Source organism: Malus sylvestris, chromosome 3 (assembly GCF_916048215.2).
Source record: "Malus sylvestris chromosome 3, drMalSylv7.2, whole genome shotgun sequence".
NCBI lineage: Eukaryota > Viridiplantae > Streptophyta > Magnoliopsida > Rosales > Rosaceae > Malus > Malus sylvestris.
The window spans coordinates 32,139,369-32,149,929 of NC_062262.1; the positions used below are offsets into that span (position 1 = coordinate 32,139,369).

The following is a 10,561-nucleotide window of genomic DNA, read 5'->3' on the forward strand; positions in this document are numbered from 1 at the left end:
ATGAAGCCACGACAGTTCGCTCTCCCAAAAGTCGAGAGACTCACATAGGCATTTCAATCAGAAATCAAACTCAAGATGAGTCATGTGGAACAAGGGTTTGGAATTCACTCCAATCATTGGGCAACTCCTCTTTAATAGGAATATAATAGATAAATTGCATTACGAAGAGTCTTGCGACTGTAAAATAAATTTTTTAGAGTGCTAATAACAATTTTGTTTTGGTTGTTATCATAAATTGGTTATATTAGATAAGAAAGTTACTTGAGAAATTCTTCCCTGGAAGAACCCTAGATTTTGGTGGATCAATGTTACCCATAACCAGCCCCAAGTAACCAGTGCCTTAAAAAGCAAACATGCGGTCAATGTCTTTGCTTACCTGGCCACCTACTTCAACACAAACTCATTATTTCATATTTTTTACACAATATTTTATAATATTAATACAAAAATTAACGTTAAATTGTGACGCGATAAAAAATTTATAAAAAATCGCAGTTTAAAAAAAAATCCTCATCACATTTATAATAGTTATAGGCTTACCGTTGAGAAAGTCCTCTACGATTCCGCCAATGCCACGTTTTGAAGATGAGCATGTCAACGTCCTTCTGTAACTTGCCTCCCCCAAATCGAATCAAGCTTCAAGACCCTCCGAGTCCCAATCTTTTCACTCTTCCACAATATCTACTAGAGGAGGATTTAAGAGAAGGCATTCTCAATTTTCATAAAAATAGGGATTAATTGTGGGACTTACACCATATCGAATTTTAACGATTTGAACTGTTTATTTTTTAAGTTACACCTTATAGATCATTCTTTCAAAATACTAACCAAATTGGAAATATTTGAGACATCCAATTGAGTTAAAAAAAATTAACGAACATTTTTTTATATGAATACATTGAAATTTCATTGTGATAGTTAAATATGCAAATGATTTCAAATTGAATTGAATTTTTGCAAAAAATAACTTATAAATCGATACTTATAAATTAGACAATTCAGATCGTTGAATTTTGATATAAAACAGATCCCACAACAAATATTCTTTTTTAATTAAATACAAATATCTTCCCTTAAAATGCTTAATCTCCTAGATATACATTGCAGTCTGGCGTCACTTTGACTTCATGCTTCTTGTTTGGTAGAACCGGAACAAAAAATGTCAAATATTGTCCGAGCAGGATATTAAAAGGTCAAATTTGTTTGAGGTGCGATTGGACATGGACCGTCGCATCCATGAAAGGCTGCCACGACCGACTTTTTCCATGCAGCCAAACACAATATTCCTTGGGAAAACCATTGGGAGGAAGCCTGGAGTCGCTTTATATATTCAGAGGGGCCCCTCTCCCCTGCCACAATTTGTTCATGCGATTCTTTTCTAGTAAGAGGATTTGTTCATGTTTAAAAAAATATTATCCTTTTCTTAAAATTAATTAATTTGGAATATTGGATTTCAAATGTTAACTCATGTGTGATGTGTCTAAAATAAACAGAAGAATGACAAATTAATTAATTTTTATATATTTGATAGAGTTATATATAAAGCCATAAAAATAAAAAAATTTAAATTCTGAGAACGTCCAAATTAAGAATAATATGACATAACTCTTTGTTTTTCAATTTTTGATTCATGAAAAAAAAACCTACTTTCCACTTAATGATACAACAATTTAATGGCTGGGAAGGGTTATATATGGGAATGGATGCTAAAACTGGAAAAGGGAAATGATACAAGTCAAAAGTAAACTGGATTAGTGTATTTTTTTTAAATAGATATATACTTTCTGTATGAATAATTTGTTAAATTGTACCTTTTTTTAACTCCAACGTACTTGTTATGGATGTAGTGGCGTTGAATACACATTATGTTCCCACCATTTTTTTAATTATACACATAAAGCTTACATTTCTAAACAAATTGTTAAAGAAATAAAATAAAATAAACAAGTGTTCACTATTTTAAAGAATTTGCTGAATAATACACATACGTATTTTCCACATACTATATGCTTTTTCCGTCTTGATCTAATTATATACTTTTCAACTTTATCCAAATTATAGAATAAGGTTATGCCTACTCAGCTACTAATTAGTGTAAATATTCATGATAAATACAAGTATACAACTATAAGGGGGTTGGGAAAATAAATAGAGTCAAATAGGGAGTCATAGTACCACTCTTTGAATATGAAAGACCCATTTTGATATTTTGCATTTTTACCTTCTTGCCACAATTTTATATTTTGGAAGACTGGAGTCTGGAGATGATTGGAATTGACAACACTCATTCCTCAATTTGAGAAAAAAGACACATCAAAACCTTAAAGAATTAATTTAATTCTCATGAAAATAATTAGAGATTGCATTCTTGTGCAAGGAGTGGCATGTCAAGTGGGAAATCTACGCAAAACGAGGGGCTCAGATATGAGCTAAAACTGTGCAATGGAAAAAGTCATCCACTGTTGTCCCATAAATTACAACTCTTTTGTCGATGATAAACTTCTATGTTTATACAACAACATGATGGTACACTAAACGTTATGATATTAAATATAATGTTGATATAATATGTTTTAAGGTAATATCCATCTATTTGACCAAAACAAAAAGGGTAATATTTATTTATTTATATTATGACACTCAATGAGAAGCTACTCACAAAGGCTACCATAAAATTTTTGGCTCAACCCTTGATGGCACGTAGTCGTTAAATGCTTTGTATTTTGGATATATTAAAAATTCTTCTTTGTCGATAGCCAGTTGGTGAGTGACCAGTTCATCAGCTCGCTTTCGTCTCCAAGTGATTAGTCAAATGATGTTACTAACACAGTTTTACAACTAGCTAGGTTTAGGTTTAAGAGTTATACATGAAAATGAGATGCCAAAACTGGAAATGGAAATTATACAAGCCAAGTACGTTGATAGTAGTAATGGTTCACGTACCTACACACACAATGCTGCTGCTGCTAATGACTGGCTACAGAGAAAAGGATTCTCGCCAGATCCTCTTTGTGGAGATCCGAGAGATTTTGCAATCATGTTCGTTCATCGTATATCGTGCGATCATTTTTTGTTAGGTACTATTTATATTCAATTTTAAATTTTAAATTTTAAATGATTTCTAACCGCACAATATATAATGAACGAACATGATTACAAGATCATCCGGATCCCCACAAAAAGGATCCGTGTAGGATCTTGTTCCTGATTACACCTCATCACAAGCTACCACGTGCTAGCCAGTCAACTAGATTAGTGCATTAATTTATCATCAATCGAAGTAATTAGGCATCTACGGTGTTGATAAGATCATTCATGGCATGGTGAAGATATTATATGAAGAAGAAGAATGCTGCTTTTAGTCGTATCACTTGAACTATTAAGACCATGTTAGTAAATTGCTTTATTATAACTGGCCATACTTGTCCATTGCAAAATATTCATAACATGCTGACTAAATCTGTGGTTAATGGTCATTTTTTATAATGGACAATTAATGTTCGTTGTAAAATTGATGCGGTAAATAAGTTGTATTCTTATAATGTTTTATCATCAATTAACGTGTGATATACACATAATTTAAAAAACGGACCATAGTCAACTACAATCAAAATTAAGAGACTACTAATTTGATTGATGTCACTGGAATAAACCTCATAACAGTTCTCCACAATAAATGATTCAAAATTTTTAATGACAACGGTTTTCACATGTATTTGGACGACTATTAGTAGTTTATGTACTCTATGTTAAATTTTATTTATTTTTATATATTCACGATTGACAACAAATGACCACGACATCTAATAAAAAAAGTTTAATACTAAATAGTTGACTTTTTTTTTTTAGTACATCGATATTTTTATACTAGGAGGAGGGGGAGTTCAGTTAAGTCACACAATGAGCAACCTAATTTAGTATCAAATTCGCCATATACGAAATTCGAACTTAAAATCTCGTACTTCTAAACGAAGAAGAATACTACCAGATCGTAGGGGAACATTTTTGCTCACCACCATAAATTATGGTGTATGCTCACCATACACCTAATCAATTGACACATGTCAATTCACTTAATCTTGTTTTTTTTTTTTTAAATTGAAAAACTAACATTTAATGTGAAAGTTAACTAGAGTTAAGTGAGATGACACGTGTCAATTGATTAGGTGCATGGTGAGCATACACCATAGCTTATGGTGGTGAGCAAAAATGCTCCCCAGACCGTAGTACTGAGTGGCCTAAAAGTTGAATTTTAATTAATATAGTTTCTATTGACACTTTAAAAAGTTTCGAAGTACACTTTTTTTTTACAGGACAAGCTGGTGATGAAGTCACGACAGTTCACTCTCCTGAAAGTCGAAAGACTCACATAGGCATTTCAGTTGGAAATCAAACTCATGATGAGTCATGTGGAATAAGGGTTTGGAATTAGCTCCAATCATTGGGCAACTCCTCTTTAATAGGAATATAATAGATAAATTGCATTACGAAGAGTCTTGCGAATGTAAAATAAATTTCTTAGAGTGCTAATAACAATTTTGTTTTGATTATTATCATACATTGGTTATATTAGATAAGAAAGTTACTTGTAATGAGAAGGAGAAATTCTTCCATGGAAGAACCCTAGATTTTGGTGGATCAATGTTACCCATAACCAGCCCTAAGTAATGAGTGCCATCTACAAAGCAAACACGCGGTCAATGTCTTTGCTTATCTGGCCTCCTACTTCAACACAAACTCATTATCTCATATTTTTATATAATATTTTATAGTATTAATACAAAAATTTAAGCTAAATTGTGACGCGACAAAAAAATTATAAAAAATCTCACTTTAAAGGAATCCTCCTCACATTTCTAGTAGTTATAGGCTTACGGTTGAGAAGGTCCTCTACGATTCGGACGGATCTTTTTTCTGGGAATTCTAGATATCATGTGATTGTGACCATTTATCGTACATCGTGTGGTTAGAAATCATTTTAAATTTTAAAATTTAAATTAAATATAAATAGTACCTAACAAAAACTGACCACATGATATACGATAAACGATCACGATCGTATGATCCCTAGGATCCCCATGAAAAGAATCCAACGAGGAACATTTTCCTTACAATTCTACCAAAGTCACGTATTGAAGATGAGCATACACTAGTACAAAAATATGTTTGCGCGACGGAAACTTGCACGACATAGCAAATTTCGTCGCGCAAACATACTTTGCGCGACGCTACAAAGAAACCGTCGCGCAAACATACTTTGCGCAACGACACTTTGAGCGACGCCAGGCTTCGTCGCGCAAAGATATTTTGCGCAACGTAGGTACCCCTGCGTCGCACAAGGCCGTTTTGCGCGACGCCAGGCTTCGTCGCACAAAGTTTTGGCGCCAAATCAAGATAATTTACCACTTTTTTCCTAATTTTGCGCGACGCTGGTGCACATACGTCACGTGAAGCTGTTTTGCGCGACGTAGGGGTACCTACGTCGCGCCAATATTTTTTTTTTTTTTTTGGGCCTATCTTTTGGGGTTCTTGCATTGCCTTTTTCTTTTGTTGTATCCACTTGTGTAAATGTTTTAAATTGACGATCGAATTAATTCATTGTATTCATATAGGGTTAAGGAATGTAGCTGTAAAAAATCATCAAAATCGGAGTTAAAATAACCGTTAAATCGTGATTTTTCATTTATCGCCGTCGAAAAGGTTTGTCCCATTACTTGATATCTGAATATTTTTTTTTTGCAATTTTTAGCATATGCGATCTTGAAACATGTACAAACAAGTTTGACGGTTGGATCGTTGAAACTAATTTCGTACAATGCGTTTCCCATCAAAACAATAGATTCACTAACACTTAGAGTTTATTTATACTTTCATTAAGTATAATATAAAATTTTGTGGTATTCACTTTTGTAAATGTTTTAATTCGTTGATCGAATTAGTTCATAAGCAAAAGGGAAATACATATTTTAAAAAAAACAAAAAAAAAAAGAAAAACAAAGGCTTTGCGCGACGTAGGTACCCTTGCGTCGCGCAAAACATCTTTGCGCGACGCAGGCCTACGTCGCGCAAAGCGTTTTTTTTTTTTGGGCCTTTTGCTTTTCTTTTGGGGTTCTTACATTGTCTTTTTCTTTTGTTGTATCCACTTATGTAAATATTTTAAATTGACGATCGAATTAGTTCATTGTATTCATATAGGATCAAGGAGTGTAGCTGTAAAAAAATCATCAAAATCGGAGTTAAAATAACCGTTAAATCGTGATTTTTCGTTTATAACCGTCGAAAAGTTTTGTTCCGTAACTTGATCTTTGAATGTTTTTTTTTTGTGATTTTTGGCGTATGCGATCTCGAAGCATATACAAACAAGTTTGACGGTTGGATCGTTGAAACTAGTTTTGTACAATGTGTATCCCATCAAAACAATAGATTCACTAACACTTAGAGTTTATTTATATTTTCATTAACTATAACATAAGATTTGTGGTATCCACTTGTGTAAATGTTTTAAATTGACGATCGAATTAGTTCATTGTATTCATATAGGATCAAGGAGTGTAGCTGTAAAAAATCATCAAAATCGGAGTTAAAATAACCGTTAAATCGTGATTTTTCGTTTATAACCGTCGAAAAGTTTTGTCCCGTTACTTGATCTTTGAATGTTTTTTTTTTGTGATTTTTTGGCGTATGCGATCTCAAAGCATATACAAACAAGTTTGACGGTTGGATCGTTGAAACTAGTTTTGTACAATGTGTATCCCATCAAAACAATAGATTCACTAACACTTAGAGTTTATTTATATTTTCATTAACTATAACATAAGATTTGTGGTATCCACTTGTGTAAATGTTTTAAATTGACGATCGAATTAGTTCATTGTATTCATATAGGATCAAGGAGTGTAGCTGTAAAAAATCATCAAAATTGGAGTTAAAATAACCGTTAAATCGTGATTTTTCGTTTATAACCGTCGAAAAGTTTTGTCCCGTTACTTGATCTCTGAATGTTTGTTTTTTACGATTTTTGGCGTATGCGATCTCGAAGCATATACAAACAAGTTTGACGGTTGGATCGTTGAAGCAACATCGCAGCTTCCCTCGGAGACTCCGATCGAGGACATCACACTACTTGAGGATGTAGGTTTTCAGATCATGACTGATGTCCTGGATCAGAACTTCGATCGTCGTCGTGGCAAGGTTGTTCGAGGTATGGGGAAAGCGCGAGTTCGTGAGACGGGTGCCTCTTCTTCCAGATCGAAAACAATAGAGGTCAATGCATTGAAGGAGGAAGTGACGCAGCTGAGGGCCGAGGGTGAGCAGATGAAGGTGCAGCTGAGGGCCCAGGATGAGCGGATGAAGGCCCAGGACGAGGAGGTGAGGACCTGTGTCGGGAGGGTGCAAGAACTTGTACAAGCCATACAGATGGCTGGCCTCCAAATCTCGCTACCAGTACCTCATCTTGCTCCACCTTCGACCTCAGACCCATCTCGCCCTGCCGATACCCAGTAGCTTGATGTATTAAACCAGTTCACTTGTAGTTTTTTTTTTGTTTGGACATCTTGTATGCACATTTTTATATATTTTATAATTAAATACTTTTGTTTGGTTAATTAATTATTCTTTAGAATTTAATTATAATATTGATCAAGAATTTAAAAAAAATAACTCAAACCAAAAAAAGGGTTTTGCGCGACGTGCATCCTATGGTATGCGTCGTGCAAAGTACTTAGCGCGACGTGCGTGCGCGTCGTGCAAAGCACTTTGCACGACGCACGTATACATCGCGCTAAGCACTTTGCACGACGCACGTATACGTCGCGCTAAGTACTTTGCACGACGCACGTATACGTCGCGCAAAATACTTTGCACGACTCACGTATACGTCGCGCAAAATACTTTGCACGACGCATACGTGAGTTGCGCAAAGTATTTTGCGCGACGTATGTTATTGTTCGTCGCGCAAGCCATACGTCGCGCTAAGTACTTTGCACGACGCGCACGCACGCCGCGCTAAGTACTTTGCACGACGCATACGTGAGTCGCGCAAAGTACTTTGCGCGACGCATGTTATTGTTCGTCGCGCAAGCCCTACCGTCACTGCCTTGGCGCGACGGTCAGCGCGCGACGAACCCTTCGTCGCGCAAACCCTTAGGCAACGACTTTTGGCTTTGCGCGATGCATTTATGTACGTCGCGCAAAGTGTTTTTTCTACTAGTGATATCAACGTCCTTCTGTAACTTGCCTCCCCCAATCAAATCAAGCTTCAAGATCCTCCCGAGTCCCAATCTGTTCACTCTTCCACAAAAGGATTTAAGAGAAGGCGTTCTCAATTTTCATAAAAATAAGGATTATTCATGGGATTTACACTATATCGAAATTTAACGATTTGAATTGTTTATTTTTTAAATTGCACATCATAGATTATCTTTACAAAATACTAGCCAAATTAGAAATATTTGAGACATATAATTGAGTTCAAAAAAATTAACGACCATTTTTTAATACGAAAACATTGAAATTTCATTGTGATAGTTAAATATACAAATAATTTCAGATTGAATTGAATTTTTGCAAAGATGATTTATGAATTGAGATTTACAAAATAAACAATTCAGATCGTTGAAGTTCAATATAAAACCGATCCAACAACAAATATTCGTTTTTAATAAAATATGAATCTCTTATCTTAAAAGGCTTAGGCCTGGTTTGGTACTAAGGTGATTCTGAAAAAAGCTGGTATAAAAAAAAACTTGTGTTTGGTAAACATTAAGTTTCAGCTTTTTTTCACAGTTTTGGGTGAAAAAAAAAAGCCAAAAACAAGAAGCTGCAAAACCTAGCTTTGAAAAACCGGTTTTTTTCCACATCTATTTTACATAAAAGTTTACCAAACACTATAATACTGTTTGGATATCACACCCCTTTTTAAACATAACATTGATCTACGTACTCGTCTACCCCACGAATTATTATATAAAATTGGGTTGTTCATGCGATTCTTTTCTGGTCATAGAATTTGTTAATGTTTAAATAAATATTATTCTTTTCTTAAAATTAATTAATTTGTAATGTGGGATTTCACATGTAACTCATGTGTCTAAAATAAACAGAAGAATGACAAATTAGTGATATAAGTTCAATTTTTTTAGCCAATAGTAGGAATAGTCCAATTTGTTAAAATAAGTCCAATTTGTTATATTTAATTATTTAATTATCAATGGTTATCTGTTCAATGATAAGACTTATTGTTAAAATCAAATTTCTTCCCAATTATCTCTTTGTTTATTTCTTTTTATTTATCTTTTTGTTATTTCTCATTCTTCCTTCTGCTTTAAACCCTATTTATAGATTTTATTTTTAATTTTTATAATCAACCTATATCACAGGTTAATTATATTTATCTACCTATATGATTGATTTTTTTTTAATAATCAACCTGTCACAGATTAATGTGTCTTACTTGTAGGTATGTTATTTTTTTCTACCTTTTAATTAGGTTTCATATCTCACGTATAGGTATAATATACATTCATATATTTGTTACTTGAGTTAGGGTAGAATGTTTTGCAGATAAATTTATGTTAGTATATATATATATATATTTTTTTGTTATAAGATATTAATTATATTTTTTGGAGTTGGAAAATGCATAATATTAGAAGATTTTAATTGATTTTTAATATTTTTAGAAAATATAAAATGAGTATAAAAGAAATAAAAACATATAATTAGATAATTGGACTCACTCCTAAAAACATTTTATGTTTTTGGACCTGGATCTAAAAGCCCCAAATTTTTATATATTTGATATAGTTATATATAAATCCATAAAAAAATACAATTTTTAAATTCTGAGAACTCCCAAATTAAAAATAATATGATAGAACTCTTTGTTTTTCAATTTTTGATTCATGAAAAAAAACCTACTTTCCACTCAATGATACAACAATTTAATGACTGGGAAGGGTTATATATGGGAATGGATGCTAAAACTGGAAAAGGGAAATTATACAAGTCAAAAGTAAACTACATTAGTGTATTTTTTTAAATAGATATACTTTCGGTATGATAATGCGTTAAATTGTACCTTTTTTTAACTCCAATGTACTTGTTATGGATGTAGTGACGTTTAATACACATTATGTTCCCACCATTTTTTAATTATACACATAAAGCTTACATTCTAAACAAATTGTTAAAGAAATAAAATAAAATAAAATAAACAAGTATTCACTATTTTAAAGAATTTGCTAAATAATACACATACATATTTTTCACATACTATATGCTTTTTTCGTCTTGATGATCTAATTATATATCTTTCAACTTTATCCAATTTATAGAGTAAATGCCTACTCAGCTACTAATTAGTGTAAATATTCATGATAAATACAAGTATACAACTATAAGGTAGTTGGGAAAATAAAGAGAGTCAAATAGGTAGTCATAGTACCACTCTTTGAATATGAAAGACCCATTTTGATATTTTACATTTTTACCTTCTTGCCAATATTTTATATTTTGGAAGACTGGAGGCTGGAGATGATAGGAATTGAAGACACTCATTCGA

The 10,561-nt window shown here is 33.0% G+C and overlaps 1 protein-coding gene across 1 annotated transcript; it reads left to right on the forward strand.

The window, feature by feature from the left end:
- The first annotated feature begins 2,893 nt into the window (after positions 1 to 2,893).
- Positions 2,894 to 7,604, forward strand: LOC126617177 (uncharacterized). The gene is made up of 2 exons (XM_050285216.1): positions 2,894 to 3,050; positions 7,076 to 7,604. The coding sequence occupies exons 1-2, from the start codon at positions 2,894 to 2,896 to the stop codon at positions 7,501 to 7,503; spliced, it is 585 nt and encodes a 194-aa protein (XP_050141173.1). The 3' UTR covers positions 7,504 to 7,604.
- The last annotated feature ends 2,957 nt before the right edge of the window (positions 7,605 to 10,561 follow it).

What these genes read in the sequence shown, in the direction of transcription:
- LOC126617177 (XM_050285216.1), top strand. Translation starts at nt 2,894, where the DNA reads ATGGAAATTATACAAGCCAAGTACGTTGATAGTAGTAATGGTTCACGT. An exon ending in TGCAATCATGTTCGTTCATC is followed by an intron (nt 3,051 to 7,075) that starts GTATATCGTGCG and finishes GGATCGTTGAAG; the next exon opens with CAACATCGCAGCTTCCCTCG.